The following is a 23,445-nucleotide window of genomic DNA, read 5'->3' as shown; positions in this document are numbered from 1 at the left end:
GGTTCAGAATATATAAGAGCCACTAGCGGATAGAAGTGAATTTTCAGGTATAGAGGGTTTGGAGAGGAATCCACTAATTAACTGAGGTTGATAATTGACCAGGATAATAATACACCTCTAATACCAAAAGCTGCATTCTAGCTTAAGGCACACATTCCAAGGACTGGGGTGAATACCCTATATTTGAGGTGTCCATTGGGGTGAATACCCTATATTTGAGGTGTCCATTGGGGTGAATACCCTATATTTGAGGTGTGCAATGGGGTGAATACCCTATATTTGAGGTGTGCAATGGGGTGAATACCCTATATTTGAGGTGTGCATTGGGGTGAATACCCTATATTTGAGGTGTCCATTGGGGTGAATACCCTATATTTGAGGTGTCCATTGGGGTGAATAACCTATATTTGAGGTGTCCATTTTTAACTGATAACATAACATACGTTACAAGTACATATCACTTCACATTTTTGTTTTTATAATTCGCTTTCAGTTTATGTAATAAATGTTACATTTTAGGAGATACTGCTTTCTGAGTTCCCCACTTTAGAATACTACCTCATTTTCTTGCTCTGGATATTAGTGACAAGGCAACTATTGTCTTTTTTTCTACAGTAATTTGCCTATTACAAACAGTCCAGAAGTCTACATTGATGAGCCTTCTTCAACAGATGTAATAAGAAAATAAAAACCACGGGAATTTACAGCGTATAAAGATAACCAAACGAGCATCACTTCTGTACATCAGTGCATGATACCAATCTGCAGTCTGTACTTTCTTGGTTGGTCCTTCTGTACTACGCATGCGTCGAGGTTACTAGCTCTGCGGCCTAGCTGCGCCTGCGCACACACACCGACTCCTGCAGCTCGCGCATGCGCCCCAGTGACAGCTGTCTCCTCTCTGTCCAGTGCGGCAGGAAAACCCGCAGCGGCGGCGGTGTCGGGCGGGGAGCAAAGGAAGCGGGGGAGGGAGAGTGGGAAGAGGGTGGAGGGGGACAGATAAAAGAGATAGCAATAAATCGACAAGAGGGGGGGAGAAAAGGGAGCAGGAATGTAATCGCTGCCAGGCCTGTGCACCGTGATCTGTAACCGGGAATCCTGCACTCATCTTATACAGGACAGCCCACCGGATCCCAGCAGCAGGAGACGGCGCTGCAAGGGTCTAGATGCAAAGGAATTCGCTGTCATCCAGGGATCCGGTCTACTAGGATCTGTGCTGCAGGATCCCCCATCACGTCTGCATCATCTATGCATTAGACAGTGAGTATACCGGGTGATCTGCTCTCAGGCATCATTCTACTTTATAGTCAGGAGGATCACCACAGATCACACTAAGCTCACAGCCTAAGGACCCGTATTTTGTACAATGGTCCTGACTCCCTCCCCTGTCATCAGATGATTCGCTGCTGCTTTTAAATATGACTTTGGCTGCCAAGTATTGCACATTATATACATGCCTGGTCCTATGAAACAACGTGCAAGTAAATCTGACATGGAGAAATAATGACTGCAGAGTAAAGGCATCACCTACAGGATCTGTTCATGCTGATGAATGCAATGCAGGAGACTGGAGGTTTCTTTGGAGAATAATCACATGATCACCTGGAGTCTGGGATACAGTAACGTACAGGAGAACCCACAACCCCATGCACTGTATAATTAGAATTGCCTCCACGTTTTCTTGCTTTACTTACACTAATGAAATGGTTACAGTCCCAGGTTGCTGGTAGACACTATAGATTAGACGCATTGAATTAAAAGCTCAAACATTTTTTATCACTACAGGATTTTGCATATATTTATGGCTTGGTACTAAATATTGAAATAGGACTGTTGTGAGCTGCTATCATTTTTTTTATTTATCATGGACATTTGACCATGGGTGACATAAAACAATAAATACATTGGAAGTTAGAAAGACATTTGTTATTGAAAGCATCCCTAAAGGATCTCTGTTGTACATACATTTGTTCTACAAAATCGAATCTAAAAGGCTGAGTAGGCCAAAATAATCGCTATATGCGTTTGGTACAGCCGCAATGGTATAGGTTTCATCTTTATGCTCACTTTAATGGAATTCATCGTAAGATGTTAAACTGACTGGATTTATTCTACAAATCATGTAAGTTAAAAGGGTCGGCAGGTTTCAGCCATGGTGGACATAGCAGAAAGCCGACAGGAGGTGAAGAAATCCTTCATTGTCCCAGCCATCAAACCTTTTGATCACTATGACTTCAACAGGGCCAAGGTGGGCAGCAATCTGGCCTGGTTGGTTGCCAAAGCCTTTGGGGCAGGTAAGTTGTTTTTTACGCTATAGGAAAATGTAGCATCACATATATCACAGCTGATGTGACTCAGTGTTGTTTTCAGTGATTTATATTTGTTTACTCCGATAGTGTCCTAGTTATAAATTTAGTCCTCCAGATTACAGAAAAATGTTCTTGAAAACTGAATTTTAATGTTGATTTTTTTCCACTGTACAGAGAATTACATTTGTTGTGGTTTGTACAGGTAATGCCATTTTCCTGTATTTATGTTCTATCATGCCTTGACATGCAGAGTAAAAATGTCTGCTTTTGGTGGTGCCTGCAGTGTCCTCAGTGAGAAGGTTAGTAAATCCAGGAATGTTTATGTAATCCAATCTGTTCTGTGTGCGGTAGGATTTTATTGTAGTATCCAATTTGAAGTCAGACTACACCCTGACCTTATTAGATGTCATGGTCTAGCACTTGTCTTCAAAATTTTCTGTACGTCTGCAGTCCTGGAGTAAGTATGTAGGAACCCTGACTCCTAGATATTCTGTTACCTGGAAATACATTGCTCTAAAATGTAAGTGTTTGTTTTACATCATGCCACACAGTCACAATTCCAGGACCATTCATACAGCAGGCATGAGAATGTTGTGCTATTCTTAGGTCATTGAGTATGCAAGTTTTCTAATAAAAAGTTAAAGCAACATGGTTAATTGACTGCTTTGATAAACACTTCTATGGGTTGTGCCCATACTGAGGGTGTTGACGGGTACACTGTCACTTGGATGTGAATAAGAACAATGTACAATACACTATGCAGACATATACATGAATCAGTCATAGACCATGCTTCCTGCATTTGTCACTACATAAGTTGCTCCTTAGTACTAGCACTGTTGTCCTCCATGCACCTTTATTATACTATTATGCATCATATATGTCCTGAATCACCTAAGAAGCTGGAAACCCTGTTAAGAGAAAAATGACTGAGGTGATTAAAAGGGTGAAGTGGCTGTTCATCTTATCCCTACTAATGAGAGGAATGTAGGTCTGGACATATCCCAGGAGTCAGGTAGCCAATGTGCTAAATTTGTAATGATTTCCTATAATGTCAATGGAGTCACAACTTTTATTGTGCCTTTAAGCATTCCTGACTGCTCCTAAATTTGACTGATTGGCCCCTAGATTCTTCATTATTTTGATCATCACTGAGTTGGGCCTTCACCATCACCTAGTGAATGAATTCATCAAGTGTAAAATGTCTAGAAAAATCTGAATGGTCTTTTTCTCTTTCTTGTGTATATTTGCACTAATTGTTTTACATGAACGGATCTGTATCATCTCTTGTAGATTGCACTTGGCCCATACTACAGTGGCAATCGCTACATGATACAGACCACAAAACAATTCTTTTTTTCCAGTCAGTGTGATCTGATAAAATGGAAACTCGCAGCATCTCAGGATCGGTGAAGATAGAGTTTACTAGGCGGCAGGTTTTCAAAGCTACCGATTTTTGGCAGTTTTGTCCTTGGTATTTGACGCGGCAATAATATTTAATGCTATCGTTTTGCATTGAATATTATTGCTGTTTTAAATCCCACAGACAAAGCGAACAACTTTTAAAAACCTGCTGCTTGCTAACCCTTAAATTCTGCTAGTTGGGGAATGGATTTAGTTAATGAAAAAAGTTGCCTTTAGTGGGTTTTTCCTATGGGCTCGTATAGTGCCAGGAATGAGCTCACGGAGCTATTCAATTCAGCGCGCTAAGCCCAACTAAGGATTTCTTCTTGCACCCCTCCTGGGGTGTGAGCAGAAATCTGACAAACTCCTGACTCGATGCTGTTTTCTGCCCTTAGCGTGACGTAAACAGCATTGTGCCATGCAGTTAAGTTGGGGAATGCTCGTTCTCGCAACTAAACACCATGTTTAAGGCGTGAGAACGAGCATTCTCCTCCATAACAGCTCCCTTAATTGAATGGCTTCGGGAGCTCCTTCCCAAAGCTATTCAATTTGCGTTGAATTGAATCGTGCCCTATGTTATACAGTTAATCGCTAACAAGATTGGAAGACATTGCATGTCGTAGACCTCTTATTTGGGCTGATTATTATATATTAAGCAGTGACTATTGTAATTAAACCAAAAGTGTATAGTCAATGAATTTATGAATGACAAGGATTAGGTGCTTATGTAATAGTGCTAAAAGCAATGAAAGTGCTGTAACCTCTAGCAGCCAACCAGATTGAAGCTTTAAGCTGTATATTCAAAATAATAGAAGCTGATATATTTTTTGGTTGCATTGGCCAGCACTGTTGGTGTAGCGGTTAGCATTACTGGCTCACAGCACTGAGGTCTTGGATTTGATTCCCACCATGGCCCTATGGGTGTGGAATTTTATGTTCTCCATGTGTTTTCGTGGGTTTCCTCACACAAGCCAAAAAGATGCTGATGGGTTAATTGGTTTACTGACAATAAAATTAACCCTAGTGCAGTGGCTTCCAAACTGGGTGATGCAGGCCACTTGCAAGGGTGCCACGTGTCGGTGGTCCAGGACCAAATTATATTAAATTATGGTCCATGTGATAGGCAAAACCAGAGCTGATGGATGCCAATGATAAAATATGTGGTCAAAGAGAAAGTTTTGGTTTAGGGGTGCCATGAAAAAACTGCTGATTCGCTAGAGCGCTGTGATTCAAGAAAGTTTGGGAACCGCTACCCTAGTATATGTGGGGGTCTATTTACTAAGCTGTGCTAGGAGCTAAAGTGAACGGTGATAAGGTACCAGCCAATCAGCTTCTAACTGCCATGTCACTGGCTGTGTTTGAAAAATGGCAGTTAGGAGGTGATTGGCTGGCACCTTATCACTGTTCACTTTATCTCCTAACACAGCTTAGTAAATAGACTCCTAAGTGCCGTAGTGTATAGTGTAGTGTACTTGTGTGTACATATGTTAGATTGTATTTTCCACTGGGGCAGGGACTGATGTGAATGACTAAAGGGTGATTCTCTGTGTGACGCAAGGGACATTTACATATATTCAAGTATATGAACTGTTTCTATACCACAATTTTTTCTTTTTCCGTTTCAGAAGGAACGGTTTACTGTAGTGAATTTATTTTCTTGTTTATATTTTCTTCCAACGAAGAATTTAAGACTTAGGGCCGTATTCAATTTGGAGCGAAAAGTCCGTTTCGGCAATACTTTTTCGCCGATTATGTAATTTTTGCTGATTTCATTTATCCCCGTATTCAATTTGGCCGACTTTTCATCGGTGCGTAAAGTCTATGCATCAGACCCGGTGAAAAAGTATCGCCTATGAATAGGTGGCGAGAAAAAGTGCAGAATTGGGATTTTGGGGTGCAGACTTCTAAAAACCACCCTGCAGCCCTTGGACAGGTCCCTAAAGGTAATCTGTGTTTAAATTTTTTTTTAAAAAGTACCTTCAGACACCCCAAAAAAGTACATTCATTTTGGGGGTGAAAAAAAAAAAACCAAGTTGGGGTACAAAGATAAAAACTAGCAAAATACACTCCAGGAGGGTCCCCAAGTATGCAGCAGGTGTTTTTATGATTTAAGGTGATTGTGGCAGGTGTGTTTTTCACGTTTTTTAAATCGTCAAAGTAGAAACTTTAAAATACTGTATGCTAGTACCCATTTTCACGTACCCCAAATTGGATGGAACTAGATAATTTCTCCAAAAAAACCACCAAAATGCTATTCTTCACCACTTTTTAAAACCGGCAAAATAGCACCTATTGAGACCATTTAAAGTGGCCAAATACCTTCAGCAGGGCTATTCGGGGGTATCCAGAGTGATTCCCCATGTCAGTGCATATTTTGGGGGGTGTCAGGTTGATTTCCCCAAAACTGACAGAACTTTTCGCCTATTTAAGTTTTGCCGGGTCCCGTTTTCTCCGATATGGAATTGAATACGGGGATAAGCGGGGACGAACGCGATACTTTTTTGCACCCAAAACCTGCGATGACAGTGACAAGTCCGGCAACGGACTTTTCGCTTCTAATTGAATACGGTCCTTTTCATTTTTAATTAAAATATCCCCACTATGGACCTGATTCAGAGCCGTCGCAAGTGACCCGATTGTATGCGTACGCGCATGCTTCGTTATGCGCGTGCGAGAACTACTCTGTGCAATCGCAGCTCACTCGCCCAGCAAAGACAGCCCAGTGAAATGTGTGACAGGAGAGGCCGTTTGTGGGTGGTAACAGGGGCAGGACACTAATGATGGGGGAGTGGAGGTGCGAACGCAGGCGTGCCTGGGTGTTTCCACGCCGTTTTTAAGGCGTGCATAATTAACAGGCAGCGTCACAGTACACGTCACATACCTGGTTTTTACACTGAAGTCCACGCAGTGCTTGCGGTAGGGTAAGGCAACCACAAGTGCTGCGATCGCATCCGATGGTGCTCGATGTACCAATGTTTTAAAACACTTCCTGGAGATGACGTGCGCTAGTGGGCATCTCTATATACGCTAGTGGGTGTTTGCATACACAGAGCGATCGCTTGCACCGCCAAAGTGGGTGTGCTTATGCCTTGGTGAGCGAGTGCTTCCCATGGAGTCACTTTGAAAAATTTGCATACGCTGGATACGAGTGATCGCATCTAGCGAGCGGGTCTGAATCAGGTCCTATGTACAAAGCGCAACTCACAGGGGCAGCGGTTGCAGTAACCGCTGTCCCTGCAAGTTATATACCCGGCATTTAGTAGAAAGACTTCTCCTGTGGAAGCTACACAACCAAAGAACATATAGAACAGGCGCTAGTCAATATAAAAATTTATTAAAGTACATCAAATTATTTTTAGTTTTGTTTATTTTGATGTACTTTAATACATTTTTATATTGACTAGCGCCTGTTATATATATTCTTTGGTTGTATGCTCTTCAGTTGATGGGAATCCAGCAATTTTTCCACCTATATAAAGGCTGCTGTCCATTGCATAGATATATAATTACATTAATTGATCTGTTGTTACTCTCTATAGCAGGGCTTGACAATTTTTCTTTAAATCTAGGAGCCAGGATGACAGTGTAGGAGCCAGACCACCGTCCCTCCAAAAAAATTACAGGAGTGAGTAATGAGCACAGCTCTGTGTGTTATGCAACTGTTATACACACTATACTAGTCCACAAAATGGTCACAGTTGAATGGATACAGTAAAATGGAGGACCCCTCACTGCTCTGCACAGCTCCCCTGCTCCACCTCCAACCCTCCAGTAATAACGGACCACATTTCACATAAAACTATGGTGCCAGAAAGTACAACAAAACCCCCTTCCCTCGTGGTCACACCACTATCCCTCTGGAGCCGTTCTGCAATTCCTGGCCACGCATAGACCCTACTACCGGAGAGCTCTATGCAGCCGGAGATAGGAGACAGTAGACAGCCGGGACGTACAGGAGGATCAGCGTAGACTGGGACAGACAGCAGGGATCAGTGCAGGCCGGGACGGACAGAGGTACAGCAGTCACCGCAGGAGAAACGGCGCATGCACTCCTGTGCATGATATGAACACCGCAATACTGAAGATCTGCTTCCTCCATCACTGGAAAATCTAGTAGCCAGGCAGCAAAATCTAGTAGCCATGGAGACCTGGCCCTGGGATTTGTCGAGCCCTACTCTATAGGTTAGCGCCCATATATATTTGCTAGGTGTCCTGTGGAACCTGATGCTGCGCATGCGCAGCATGTCAGCTTGTGCCGCCAGCTGGGGGCTGCGAAACAGAGATCGGAAAATCTCTCTCCTGCTCCTGAAGCCTCCATTGGCTTAAAGCAGTTTACACCTGAAAATGGTTTAAACTACTTGGGACTGCGATCTAAAGTATACGGGTAGGTTAATTGGCTCCCAATGAAATTTAACACTAGTGTGTGAGCATGTTATAGGGAATATATATTGTAAGCTCCACTGGGGCTGATGTGAATACGGAGAATATTCTCCGAAAGAATGTGGACCTGATTCAGACCCGCTCGCTAGATGCGGCCGCTCGCTCTGTGTATGGAAATTCAGTTAAGTGACGTCAAGGCAGCCGCTCACACGGCAAGGCATAAGCACGCCCACTATGTCTTGGCGAGCGATCACTTTGTGTTTATAGATGCCCACCAGCCTGTCTTTAGCCGCCCACTAGCGTACGTCATCTCCAGGAAGTATATACAACCATCGGAACATCGGGAGCCATTGGATCAGACCGCAGCGCTTGCGGTTGACTGTACCGTACCGCAAGCATTGCGAGCAGTGCATTATAAAAAAAACAACCAGGTGATGTGTACTATGACGCTGCCTGTTAATTATGCACGCCTCTGAAACTGCGTTGAAACACTCTGGCATGCCTGCATCAGCAACTCCACTCCCCCGTTAGTACTGCCCTGCCCCTGTTACCACCCACAAATTGCCTCCTGTCACTCATTACACTGGGCTGTCATGGCAGGGCGTGTGAGCACATTCTGATCGCTAGTACTAGTTTGCGCACTGCGAACTACACGCATGCGCACATTAGCAAACATCGTCTGCAACGATCGGCTGCTTGCTAGCGAGCGGGTCTGAATCGGGTCTTTTGTGTGCTGTATAAATAACTGCTAAAAAATAATTAAGTGCTAATTAGCACTGTGCCTGAGATTTAATTGAAATCTCCTGCATTGTGCTATTAGCTACAATTCATAAAATTATGCAGAAACTGCAGTTTCTACATAATTTTATGTAAAAAAAAAAACCAGCTAGATACATAGGCCCCTTGGACACCAGAAAAAAAAAATTGTGGTATAGAAAGTTCACATACTTGAATGTTTGGAAATGTCCTGTGCGTCACACAGAGAATCGCCCTAAATATTCTTTGCAAAGTGCTGTGGAATATGGGCCTGAATCAGCACGGATCGCAGTTGCGATCACGGTAGCAATCGCGTACACAGTACTGCTGCGAAAATACTAAAAATATGCTAATGAATGCAATCGTAATGCAGTATCAGGCCAATATAAAGACGCCCACTTGCCCTGTCTCACATCTGTAATACCTTGCAATCCAGCGAAAACATCGGTAACATCGACAAAAATCGGAGCCTCATGCACAATTACACCAGGTCAGATCTTACTCAGAAATTGCTAACCTTCCTGTACGCTGTACGCTGTGAGAACTCAAGCTGTGTACGCCATCGCAGTGGCTAATTTATGCACGGCCTGCAACTGCGTTCAAATGCACTGGCACGCCTGCGTTTTTTGATCACCACCCCCAAATGGTACTTCCTGTCAATCACTCTGCGTGGGGTCTTGATCCTTGCTGAATTAGGCCCCATGTGTGCTCATATAAATAACCTAATAAATAGTCCCATATTATTATTATAGAGGTCACATAGTAGCAGACACGAGGAACCTGCAAACTAGGTGCAGTAAATCTAAATCTTTTACATTAGGAAATGCAAGTTAGGCAAAGTTAAGTTGATGTCAAATCTGGGATGTTTCCTACTCACTTTCAGCATCATAAATAAATAGAGCTTGATGAACCCTAGTTGCCATGGTGTCTAAGAATTGCACTACTCCTAACAGCTTTCCCTGGCTGCTCAGCATTTACAGATTCCATGCATGCCTATTGCAAACATGCTGTGCTATTACAGTAGGCAGAACTGCAATTGTACATTTCCCGGGAATCCCAGTGATCTCATATCTGAAGCTTCTGTGTGAAATGTGAGTATGCCTGTAGTAATAACACAATGATTCCAATTACAGAGTGTACATATGATCTCTACTTGGCTGAGTAATTCCTTCTGATGCACAGGCTGATATAAGTGTATATGTGGGTATTTATGGTGGGGAGAGTCCAAGTCTGGTATACATGTGTGCTACAGAGCACAGATTAGCATAATTTTTTGACAAGGCAAGGGGTACAAGCTGCCCTAATAATCTGTATGGCACAGACTTGTGTGCTTGAGGCAGGCAGGTAGTAGTTGGTGTAACGCGGTAGCACATTTAGCATAATAGTGTGCTGAGAAGTGACGACTGGTGTATAATAGTGTGCTGGGGGTCCAACACCGTATCCGGTCACTAAGTCTACAGTAAAAAGGTAGACAGTGCTTGGGTAGACAATACAAGTTAGACAGGCAATAGGTCGCAGGGTCATTAGGTCGACACAATGTTTTTTAGGGTTAGGCACTCACCGTAGGGTTAGGGTTAGGCACTTAGCCCAACGGTTAGGGTTAGGCACTTACCGGAGAGTTGGGCACTAGAGGGGACGGTTAGGGTCAGGCACCTATCCCGACGGTTAGGCACTAGGAGGAAGGGTTAGGGTTAGGCACCAAGGGGAAGGTTAGGGTGAAAACTAGGGCTAGACAAAAAAAACATGTGTCGACCAGTTATGTGTCAACCTAATGACCCTGTCGACCTTCAGACCCTGTCGACCTATTACCTGTCTAATGGTGCGTACACACTGGAAGATTAAAATGCTCCATAAGAATGATAACGATATCGTTATCGTTCATATTGTGCATTTTTTGATCCCTTCCAACCCACCAACGGCCTGCGATGTGCGGGCACGATCGATATCGATCATCCAACACACCCGGGAGATCATTCGGAAATATCGTTATCGCTGACGATCGTCCCGTGTGTATGCGCCATTACTTGTATTGTCTACACAAACATTGTCTACCATTTTATTGTAGACCTAATGATCCACAGCCATCCAACTCTAATAATCGTGTGTGCTGTAACAAATTTTTAGCACTGTAATAAATGTGCAAGCTGTAACAAATTATCACAGTGTTCTATAAAGGTTAATTCAATTTGAAAGGAGTCTCTGAAAAGTTCTTTTAAAAGGTTACCTCTTGGAAAAATTGTTTGACATATTCCATCAAGTCAACATGGTGTCAGTTGTATACAATGTATAATATGAAATTGCCGGTTGATCCTCTATATTGCAGTGTATCAGCATATTGCCCAAAGAATATTTACTCATCATTATCAGGATCACATAGCCGAAAGAAATACAAGTACTGAGTGAGGCCTGTGAGTATATTGGCTTGCAATAAGCTGATCAGACAGACTTGTTGTAATTCGCACATTTTTGACACTTCTACTACTAGTGTTAAAATAAAGTAGAGTAATACATTATTTTGTTGGAGCTGCATATCATTGAATATTATAAACCCTACATCTTATTCTCTATCTGTAACAAAGCACTTTCTGAGATACAAAATACAACTATTATCCACAGGGTCTTGGGGTCAGTTTTAGTCAAGATGGTTATTATGACCCTGAAATGCAAAATGGCAATAATATTAAATGCACAACATTCCTAGTTTTGAAGTATATTATTATTATTGTTAATAGTAGTAGTAGTATAATCTGAAGATGGTGTAAATTACAGTTTCTGCATAATTTTATGTAACAAACAGATTGATATATAGGCCCCTAAGGCACCATTGCAGCAGTAGTAAAGAAGAAATAAAGCAGTACCTCTGCATACTCCATTAATACTGTGGTAAAAATTAACAGTTGCCATTTATCCTTGCCACCATTTTTGTATATTTATGTGGTCTAATTATAATAGAGATGTATTGCACATCCTTACATTTACATCACATGAATGCAAGCTTCAGCTTTCTCTACAATTCAGTATATACTGTATGTACACTACCATCTATGTAGTGTACCTGGTCTACAATAAAGTAAGTATTTCCAAACGGCTGGAAAGCCTTGGGTAGACGCTGGTAGCTGGGTGGCTACTTGGAGCGGCTGGATAGCCATTGGTGAGAGATGGTAGTGTGGAAGCTACTTGGTGCGGCCTGGGAGCCGTGTGGAGAAGCTGGTAGCGTGGAAGCTACTTGGAGCGGCCTGGGAGCCGTGTGGAGAAGCTGGTAGCGTGGAAGCTACTTGGAGCGGCCTGGGAGCCGTTGGTGAGAGATGGTAGCGTGGAAGCTACTTGGTGCGGCCTGGGAGCTGTGTGGAGAAGCTGGTAGTGAGGATAGCTGAGCGCAGCAGGCTTATGGACAGCACTGGTCTAGGAACCAGCAGGAGCCTGGGACATACTGGTACACAGAGGTACAGCTATAGCACAAGTAGTACACCACGGAATGTAACGAGATGTTCAAGCATGTGAGTGCTATTAGAGGAGGATCTATATACCTAGAGTCTGGCAGCGATTGGAGGATACAGACAGGTGGTCTGGCAGTGGCATTCTGAGTGGAGCAAGGCACAACATGCAGAGGGAGTAATAATCTCTGCAGCCCTTGAGAATCAGGACCACACCTGTGATTCCAATTAAGACTAGCAATGCTCACAGACAGAGCAGAGTCCAGGTGTTTAATCAGTGTGGGGGGAGAGCAGTCTGCACACACAGAGATGTTACAGCCAGCATGATTCAGCCAGAGCAGATGTCCCAGGAGAATTACAAACATGGAGCAGCTGGCAGAGGGTAGTCACAAAAGGTAAAAACTAGCCAGGATCGTGACAGTACCCCCCTCTTTATGGGTGGACTCCGGACACCAAGGCAAAACTTCCTTCAGAAATGCAAGAAAGCTTCCAAAAGACTCGAAACTCGAAACACCAGGACAACTTGGAAAACTTCTAAAAACTTGGCTGAGCCTGTCCGATATCTTCAAGAACTTGAAACTTTGAGAACTCTAGAAGGTGTTTGGAAACTTGTTTCCTGAGGTAATTTGCTCAAAAAATCTTTCCTTGGAGAGCATAATGTCAATCAACTTAAACAAGCTATTCTTCCTTAATAACCTTGACCCCAAGACTCTTTGCTTTCTCTCGCTTGGTTTTTCCACCGAAACGACCCATAACGAGATAATAAATTTTACTGCATATCTTCTCGGAAACTTTACCTCCATAACTCTCAATTAACAACTTGGCTTCCTCCTTTTCTATGGACTCCAAATATCCCACGATCACAAAGGTTAATCCCTTCAAGCATCTCTCTGTCCCTAGAGGAATTTGCATAGTGTTAAGAGTAGCTGAAGAATTTTCCTTTTTCAGCAAAGTAGTTTTTACTGGTAATTCTTGGGAGAACGTATGACTAGGAAGAGCATGGTCTGATACCAAATGGTTGTCGAGGAAAGGAGTATTGTCATGCACAGGATCGAATTCAGAATCAGAATCCATGTCCAAAGGAAGATCAGAGGAGTTAACATGACTTGAAAACCTAGAGGACTCCGGAGATGGGCAGAGGGAAACACAACCAACTCTCATGGTATCATGTTGTTGGTCTCTAAAAGTTCTTTGAGTCTTCTTCTTTCGGACTGATTGATCCTGTACCATATGATTTTGAGAAGGAAGAACAGCGGTGTATGCGAGTTTAATATCTGAAGGTGCTGAAATAACTCTAGAATATTTATCAGAACGGGTATCTGGAGACGGACACATAGGAGCAAATTCTTTAAGCAGAGCTGTACTGAAGGCTATTATGTCTTGTAGAATTGGATCCTTGGACTCAATGAGTGGGTTGGCCCACTCCAAGGCTTTTCCTTTAAAGTGCATAAAAAGAAACAGGACGATGTTGGTGGGAGTAATACCACAGGTTGGATTGGTTCGCATTAGGGCATCATAATGCTTAAGCAATACGGTGTACTGGGACACATCATCATCGAAGGTCATGGACACTATATCATCCTGAGCTACCGCATTCTTTTCAGGAACTGAGAAGGAACCACTTAGAAATTCTTTAACATGATGATTAGATGATTCAGCAGAACTTAATAGATGTTCTTAGACAGGACAGCGGAAATTTCCACCAAGAGTGTGGAACTTGAAATCTGCTCCTGGAGGACGGGACTTGAAACCTACTCCTGGGTTGCGAGACTTGGGACCCCCTCCTGGGTTGCGAGACTTGGGACCCCCTCCTGGGTTGCGAGACTTGGGACCCCCTCCTGGGTTGCGAGACTTGGGACCCCCTCCTGGGGTGCGAGACTTGGGACCCCCTCCTGGGGTGCGAGACTTGGGACCCCCTCCTGGGGTGCGAGACTTGGGACCCCCTCCTGGGGTGCGAGACTTGGGACCCCCTCCTGGGGTGCGAGACTTGGGACCCCCTCCTGGGGTGCGAGACTTGGGACCCCCTCCTGGGGTGCGAGACTTGAGACCTCCTCCTGGGGTGCGAGACTTGAAACCCCCTCCTGGGGCATAATTCTTGTAACCCTCTCCTGGGGTGAGAGACTTAAGGTCCCCTCCTGGAGTACAGAACTTAACACTCCCTGTTGGAGTATGGGACCCAAAATCCCCTTCTGGGGAAGGTGACTCGACCTTTCCTTTTGGGGTATGGAACATGAACTCCCCTTTCGGGATGCGAGGACAGAGACTTCCTCCTGGGGTGAGTGACTCAAAACCCCTTCTTGGGTTACGAGACTTGAGGACCCTCCTGGGGTTGAGACTCTGGAGGCCCCTCCTGGGGTTGCCAACTGGAGTCTCCTAACGGAACAGGCAGAATCCGGGCTGGGACCGGAACAGGCAGAATCCGGGCTGGGACCGAAACAGGCAGAATCCGGGCTGGGACCGGAACAGGCAGAATCCGGGACGGGACCAGAACAGGCAGAATCCGGGAGGGGACCGGAACAGGCATTGAGACGTTGACACATAGTTATACTGCTGGAATTGCAAAGGGGACAGCTTTTGATAAAGTGGTCAGAAGCTCCACAATAGCGACAGATGTAAATCTTTACGCCGCTGGCGTTCAGCCACAGAGAGCTTTGGTTCTTAGAGTTTCCCAGACAGAGGGCCTGATTCAGACCCACTCGCGAGCGGCTGTCCGCTCGCAAGTGGGTCGATGGTCTGCCCTGCGCATGCGCACGAAGGAGGGAGCTCCATCGTGCGCATGCGCGAGACGCGACGAGCGAAGGACTTTACTTCGCTCGTAGTGTCTGATCAAAGGGGGCGTGCTGTCGATGTTGATTGACAGCACGCCCCCTTTGGTGGGCGTGCCTGCCAGACGGAGGCGTTCCCAAGGGAACGCCTACCATCAGAAGCCGGCCCCACTGACATCACTAGTGATGTCAGTGGGAGTGATTTTGGCTCTGATAGAGCCAAAATCACTCCTGGCCTTGCGGTTGAGAAACTCAACCGCAGGCTTCTGCTTGCAGTGGCGATGGTCAAGACCATCGCGACCATCATCCTGCACGCTCGTATATGCTGTGGGTGGTGACCCACAGCTATACGAGCGTCCAGGAGGACGCTCAATAGTAATGGAGGTGGGCCCTGATTCAGAGCGAGCGCTCTGGTCCGAGCGTCCGGCTCTGAATCAGGGCCAGAGTTTTTAGTTGAGACAGAGGTAGCTCTAAGAAATTCAGGAATTATCTGAAAGATTTTGCTGAGTAGAGCCTGTAGCTGTTCCAGCAGTTGATGGAAAGTAGTTAGGGGTTCAGGTAAGATTTGGGTATCATCTAGCCGGGTAGTCAGAATTTGCAGAAGCTGTAGTACTCGATGCTGTACCGCCTCCTGTGAATCCAAACGAGTGATTAGGTTACGGAAAGCACTTGATCCAGGATTAGGTGCTTGATCCGCCACCATCGTTAGGCTTGAACATACTGTCACAGTTGGTGTCTGCGAGTTACCTGTATCAGGTGATGAACTGGAATCACAGGAGAGCAATACAACAAACCACCTACGCCTCAGGACTGCAGCTCCGTACACACCCAGGAGCGCCAGATCCCCAAATGTTACAAACAAAAAATATGGCGGTCCGAGAGTAGCGCTGTCCTCAATAATGATACGTGTAACTCCCTTCCGTCAGAAGTAATATCCTCAACAGGGAAAGAGAAATGAACATACAATGGAGAGTATTATGTGCACCAGGATTATGGGAAATGTTCTCAAAATGGATGATCACGAAGTGTAACCAACTCACCCCAAAGTAGTGAGATGCATTCACAAAAAGGTATCTTTCATAAAGCTTCTTTTTGCAGTCATATACCCCTCATCGCCCCCTGCTAGGTCTGAACTCACCTGTAAACAGATGTAGACATTCCCCAAAAGGTTTCTTTTTGCGTAGGGTGGTGTCCGGGCTATGGATAAAATATCCAACACCAATATCTTGGGGTAGCCAAAACACCAGAGAGGATGATATTCCGAAGAATATTTATTCCAAACAAGATAAAAATACAATAAAACAGTATAGTGCTGGGAAACCCACCAAGTGACCTGGATATGTGGATATATCAAAAATGTCAACCTCACCCAGACTCTGATAGACTAGGTACAGCCACCAGATGTGAGTAGATATAAAAAAAAAGAATCTTTATAAATAAAATTCTGAAAATTGGCAGGTGCATATGTAATCACCCCCTTTGCTATAAAGCTCCTCAAAAGTTCTGGTGCAACCAATTACCTTCAGAAGTCACATAATTAGTGAAATGAAGTCCACCTGTGTAAAATCTGTGTCACATGATCTGTCAATTAGTGAAATGAAGTCCACCTGTGTAAAATCTGTGTCACATGATCTGTCAGTATAAACACACCTTTTCTGAAAGGCCCCAGAGGCTGCAACACCACTAAGCAAGAGGCATCACACCATGAAGACCAAGGAGCTCTCCAAACAAGTCAGGGACAAAGTTGTTGAGAAGTACAAACCTAGGTTGGGTTATAAAAAAAAAAAAAAAAAATATCCAAATCTTTGATGATCCCCCGAAACACCATCAAATGGAAAGAACATGGTTCCACAACAAACCTGCCAAGAGAGGGCCGCCCACCAAAACTCACATACCGGGCAAGGAGGGCATTATCAGAGAGGCAGCACAGAGATTAAAGGTAACCCTGAAGGAGCTGCAGAGTTCCACAGCAGAGACTGGTGTATCTGTGCATGTGACCACAATAAGCCGTACACTTCACAGAGCTGGGCTTTATGGAAGAGTGGCCAGAAAAAAGCCATTACTTAGTGATAAAAATAAGAAGACACGATTTGAGTTTGCCAAAAGACATGTGGGCGACTCCCCAAATGTATGGAGGAAGGTTCTCTGGTCAGATGAGACTAAAATTGAACTTTTCGCCCACTAAGGAAAACGCTATGTCTGGCACAAACCCAACACATCCCATCACCCCAAGAACACCATCCCCACGGTGAAACATGGTGGTGGCAGCATCATGTTGTGGGGATGTTTTTCAGCAGCAGGTACTGGGAAACTGATTTGAGTCGAGGGAAAGATGAATAGTGCTAAATACAGGGATATTCATGAGCAAAACCTGTTTCAGTCTGCCTGTGATTTGAGACTGGGACGGAGGTTCAACTTCCAGCAGGACAATAACCCTAAGCATACTGCTAAAGCAACACTCGAGTGGTTTAAGGGGAAACTTTTTTAAATGTGTTGGAATGGCCTAGTCATAGCCCAGATCTCAATCCAACTGAGAATCTGTGGTCAGATTGCTGTTGAAGATTGCTGTTTTCAAGCGGAAACCATCCAATATGAAGGTGGAGCAGTTTTGCCTTGAGGAACGGGCAAAAATCCCAGGGGCAAGATGTGGCAAGCTCATAGAGACTTATCCAAAGCGACTTGCAGCTGTAATTGCTGCAAAAGGTGGCTCGATAAAATCCTGCTTTTAGGGGGGTGAATAGTTATGCATGCTGAAGTTTTCTGTTATGTTGTCCTAAATGTTGTTTGATTCACTATAAAAAAAAAAAAACTTCACAGTTGTAGGCATGTTCTGTGAATGAAATGATGCACACCTTCATTCAATCCATTTTAATTCCAGGTTGTGAGGCAACAAAACATGAAAAATGCAAAGGGGGTGAATACTTTTGCAAGGCACTGTATATCTATCACAAATGGTATTTATACCATTTGTGCACAAAGTTTCCATAAGCCATCTCAATACATATGTAGTATTTATAAAATCATAAATATATACAGACTTTTCAGAATTATGAATTTTAGATCATCCGTGGTCCGCAACCTCTAGATTTATTTTCTGGGCAAGATAACTTGGCAATAGTCAGAGAAGATAGGCCTGAAAAGCTATACTCTACCTGTAGTTGTTCAGGTACCTTGGCTACATGTCTCATGGGATCTGACCAATCTTGGTTTGACACGTCTGTGACATGCTAATGCTAGTGTAAGCCCTACCACTGGTTTACAACCGTGCGCCTGTATGCACAAGGACTGGGGCGCCAATGTTGTCTGCAGCCTCAACCATAGGAAACAACATCAGGAGTTGCACCAGCCCCATGCTACATCAGCCCCATGCATGCACAAGCCCCAGAGTCTACATCAGAGTATGGCCTCCAATGTATGCAATTAAACGTCTGAGTACAAAACCACTCCTGCGACACTACCATAACACACTCATGAGATGGAAGATCTTTGTCCGTCTGAATAGTCACCACCCAGGAACGCTCAATAGGTTCCAGAGTCCGTGCGGCTGAATCGGTCCTGCAACTCTGTGCGCACACACTGTGGCACACATACGCTGTTAACTTTTTAGGGGTCTAGATGCATGATGCCACCTTTCATGAACATCAGCATTGTGTCGGACTCAGAATGACCTCCTATTTGTGTTTACAAGGCAAAGTTCATCCCATGTTTAGATGGTGTAGATTGAAAGCAGCACTGATTTTAGGTGGAATTTTTACACTTTTTAAAAGCTGCCAGTTATTGAAATACAGGTTGGGTCTCCCATATCCAAATATTCCGAAATACGGAATATTTTTAGCATGATTGAGAAAGTGAAGCCTTTGCTGTCTGATGGTTCAGTGTACACAAACTTTGTTTAAAGCACAAATGATTAAAAATATAGTATAAAATAACCTTCAGGCTATGTGTATAAGGTGTATATGAAACATACATGAAATTCATGTATGTACACACAGTTTTTGATGCACAAAATTATTAAAAACCTAGTATAAAATGACCTTCAGGCTATGTTTATAAGGTGTATATAAAACATAAATGCATTCTGTGTTTAGATTTGGGTCCCATTCCCAAGATATTTCATAATCAAAAATACCTCTGGTCCCAAGCATTTTGGATAAGGAGACTCAACCTGTATATGTTCTTCTCACAAATTACTTATTTGACGGATAGGTAGACTTTAATTTCATGGGGAGTACCATACTTATTGCTTCCTCAACTAGTGTTCACTCCGCCAGAGCTAGAAAGGGCACTTCCATATGCGCACCCAAAAAGGGGCATGGTCATTGAAAAGGGGTGTGTCTATAAGATGCGTCCCCTTTTCGTTACTCTTGGGGGCGTCCCCTCCACTTACGGACACGCCGGGCTGCCCCCAAGCACTGCTGACAGGTAGAGTAGATGCCGGGCGCATACACCCAGCGTCTATTCACCGGCGGTGACCGGGTCACCGCACATTTTCTCCACTCGCGGAACACTGCGACCCGCGAGTGAAGACGGCACCCGCAGGCTGTCTTAGCGGGGCGCTGAGGGCAGGGAGCTTTTTGCCTTCCAGAAGAAGGACAGGGCGCAGTGCCCCGCTAAAACAACCTAGCGGGAACGCTACTCAACTGTGATAAAATTAAATATCACCCACAGGCTCCAATTTAACAGTGCTGTTATTGGCCATGAATCAATGGGGAAGTGCTGATTGGCTGAGAGTTACGGTTCCCAGGCTTTCAGCCAATCAGCGCTTCCCCCATTAATTCCTATGAGAGTGACCGGAAATAACCTGTAATTACGCACTAACATAGTACCAAATGTACAGGTTTGCATGAGCCACATTTGCGTACTTGGCCTTTTTCATACTGCCCCTTTTTTCTCTCTTCAGGGCCTCCTCAGTCATAAGGGGGAAATTCAATTAAATGTGATGTTTAATAGCGCTGGTAATGATTACCTGGAGCTATTCAATTGGCCACGCTGTTAGCCCCCGCCTAGAGGATATCTGCCCGCATCCTCCTGAAGTGTGAGCAGAAATCTGACTGAACTAGTGCAGTAAACTGCATCTCTCAAATTACTGTAAGTGTAGGGCGCGATGGGGACAATTGAATAGCTCCAGGCACTCCTTACTGGAAATATTCAACATAGCACTTACTTGAATTACCCCCTGTCGCAAACGGGATGCAGTCAGGAAGATGACGGTCGAAATGCCGACCGCTGGCTTCCCGACTGTCTAATCCCGGCAGGGTTCTATTGATAGGCGTCGAAATCCTGACGCCTATTATCCCTACGCCGGGAACCTGACGCCAGGCATACCGAACAAAGGTAAGCCGGGCGCGGACATCTGCGGAGGGGAGGGTTAGGTTAGGGCTCCCGGGGACTTGGGGTTAGGCAACCCCCCCCCCCCCAGGAGGGTTAGGGTTAGGCTAGGGGAAGGGGGGGGTTAGGGTTAGGTACTTGGGGTTAGGCACCCCTAAGGGAGGGTTAGGGAGCGGGTCAGGGTTAGTTTTACTTGCCTAAATCTTCACTGCTGCCGGTCTCCCGGCGTCAGGATTTGAACTGCCAGCCTTGCGGCCGCCTGTCATGCATACTGATTCTGTCGCAAACACCAGAGAAACTCTAAAATGGCACTTATGTGAGCGTTCACTTTGTGAAGATGCGCAGAGCAATTTCATGCAAGGAAGTAGGAGTTTGTACAGTGCAGTGCAAGGGGCAGAAAAGATGTCTCATTTTCGTGTTCTTGTGTACAGGTTGAGTCTCCCATATCCAAAATGCTTGGGACCAGGGGTATTTTGGATAACGGAATATTCCGTATTTTGGAATATTTGCATGCTATAAAGAAATATCTTGGGAATGGGACCCCAATATACACACAGAATGCATTTATGTGTTATATACACCTTATATACACAGCCTGCAGGTAATTTTATTCTATTTTTTCAATAATTTTGTGGCTCAAGAAAAGTTTGTGTACAGAAATGAAATTCATTTATGTTTCATATACACTTTATACACACAGCCTGAAGGTAATTTTATACAATATTTTTAATAATTTGTGCCTTAGACAAAGTTTGTGTAGATTGAACCATCAAAAATCAAAGGTTTCATTATCTCAGTCATGCCAAAATTATTCTGTATTTCGGAATATTTGGATATGGGAGACTCAACCTGTAATTACTTAGTGATGCATCAAATGCAGGGGGCTCATATTTGAAACAAAGCAGCTACAGATAATTGCACACTTTATTAGCATTTCCCTGACTGTACTTTGGGAGGGGGGGAATTATCCTTAATTTTTTAATACAATTCCTTTTAAAGTGTCCATATCACTTCTCACATTACTGTGCTTGTGAGTGCGGTTGGAAGGATGTTTACCTGGGCAGTCTTATGCTGCCATTTCTGATTATGATGCTGTAGTGTGTAGGTTGTTTGTGGATAGTATATTGGGGTGCATTATTTGGAAGTTAGAAAGGAGGATACCTCAGGAATCGTCCTGCTGCTCTGTGGGATAGAGGTATTACACAATGAAATATTTGTTAAAGGCAGTGTTGTATTCTCATTTGGGAGCACTGACACATTCTATCCTGCCACTTGTGTGCATTTATTTTGTACTTTCCTAAAAATCACAAGTTCCACTTGTTTAATATTCTATTCAGCATCAGTAAAATAAATAAATATATATATATATATTAGTCTCTTCAACCATTTTACTAATAGGGCTCTATAGCGAAATGCCCTAATTGGTAACTCGGTGGGTAGAATTAGTCACTGATCACTATTCTGCTTTTGTCATTGCCCTTAAGAAATATTCTCTTTGTGAAATCCTTCATTTTAGCAGTGGAAGGAACACGTTACAGTCATTATCACATGACTTGTACTAGGTAGTATATGCTCAGGGCTGGATTAAGGTCTGTGGGGTCCCTATTAAGTATGGACGATATAGTAGTGCCCCCAGTAGCAGTGCCCCTAGAAGTAGTGCCCCTGTAGCAATGCCCCCAGTAGTAGTGGCCCCAGTAGCAATGCCCCCAGATGTAGTGCCCCTAGTAGTGAAGCTGCTTATACTGGTAAAAAAAGGAAAAATCCCACTATACTTGCCTTAAGCCGCGCTCCCACGTCCGCATCTGGCTGGCCGCTCCTCGGAACTGTGGGAGAGACGTCATGACGTCTCTCCCATAGTGCACTGAGGGAGGTGTGAGCTCCAGCATCCGGCTGGCGCTGCTGGGAGGGAGCCGAGCGCCCGCTGTTAAAAAAAATAAAATAATGGAGCTTCCATGCGGTGCCGGGGTTAGGTGGGCCGGAGGAGGCGGAACAGGTTCCATTGAGACTCCCTGCGGCGCTGGGGTTAGGTGGGCCGGAGGAGGTGGAACAGGTTCCATCTCCCGTTCTGGTCCATGGAGCCTCCCTGCGGCGGCGGGGTTAGGTGGGCCGGAGAAGGTGGAACTGGTTCCGGCCCTGTATATGCTAGAATCAATGTGTACTTAAGCTTCTGTGTTGTGTATATTTATTGTGTCTGGACTGTACATAGGATACAACTGAATTTTAATCACTTAACTGCTATTACTTGTTTGATGTTTCTAGTGTAAAGCCAGCATTGTTCCCCCTTGCAAATCATATAATTAGCCTAATTGGGGTGTAGTTGCCATTAAATCTGATTCATACAGGTGTTGTGAGCCCATTTGATCTCTATTCAGCCTCATTGCAAACTGTGATTTGTGGATGTCATGAAGGATGATTAATTTATACTAGTAAGTAAATGCATAATTGTTGTTACATTAATACATACTATATAATTTGCCAATTAAGAAGCATAGCTTGTATTCACCTGTGCATTTAGCTATATTTATCAATTGGAACATCAGTAGATAGTCAGTTTGAACTGGTAAAACATAACATATGAATGTTCGCTTATACCCCATTTTACACCAGAGCAAAAAATCTGGGTTTTTGCTGGGTCTACACGGGTCACAGCTCAGTGTAAAAGGGTCCCTGAAAAATTACCCAGGTCTAGTGACCAAGCAATCCAACCCAGGTAGCTACCAGGGTCGGACCCAGGATAGACCTGGGTAATGGTGCAGTGTAAATGGCGCAACCCGGGTTATCCGACCTCTGTCATGCCTAAAATTAGGTCATTGGTAGTTGTGGAGCAGTCACCTCCTACATTTTATGACCTCCCAAGTTTAGCAGGGCAGACCCAGGTTCAGTGTGAATGGGGCTGACCTGAGAATAATCCAGATCGATGGTGCTGTATAAATGGTGTCTGACCTGGGTTGGAACCATGTCTGAAAACCCAGGTCGGACTCAAGTTTTTGGTGGAAAAGAGGTATTAGATTACTAGTAAGCATATATAAGTATGACTGTATGAAAGGTAAACTCCCACACTTAATTTAT

The 23,445-nt window shown here is 44.2% G+C and overlaps 1 protein-coding gene across 1 annotated transcript in view; it reads left to right on the top strand.

Moving 5' to 3' along the window:
* The first annotated feature begins 1,062 nt into the window (after positions 1-1,062).
* Positions 1,063-23,445, top strand: part of CAMSAP2 (calmodulin regulated spectrin associated protein family member 2) — a 136,976-nt gene continuing 114,593 nt past the window's right edge. The window contains exon 1 of the mRNA XM_088447898.1: positions 1,063-2,294. Coding sequence (XP_088304024.1) covers positions 2,153-2,294 — 142 coding nt within the window. The 5' untranslated portion in view covers positions 1,063-2,152. The remainder of the gene's footprint in view (positions 2,295-23,445) is intronic.

The sequence above is a fragment of the Taudactylus pleione genome, unplaced genomic scaffold (genome assembly GCF_031769625.1).
Source record: "Taudactylus pleione unplaced genomic scaffold, aTauple2 ptg000444l, whole genome shotgun sequence".
In the NCBI taxonomy this organism is placed as follows: Eukaryota; Metazoa; Chordata; class Amphibia; order Anura; family Myobatrachidae; genus Taudactylus; species Taudactylus pleione.
Note: the sequence above shows the minus strand (reverse complement) of the source record. Positions and strands in the feature narration are given on the sequence as shown.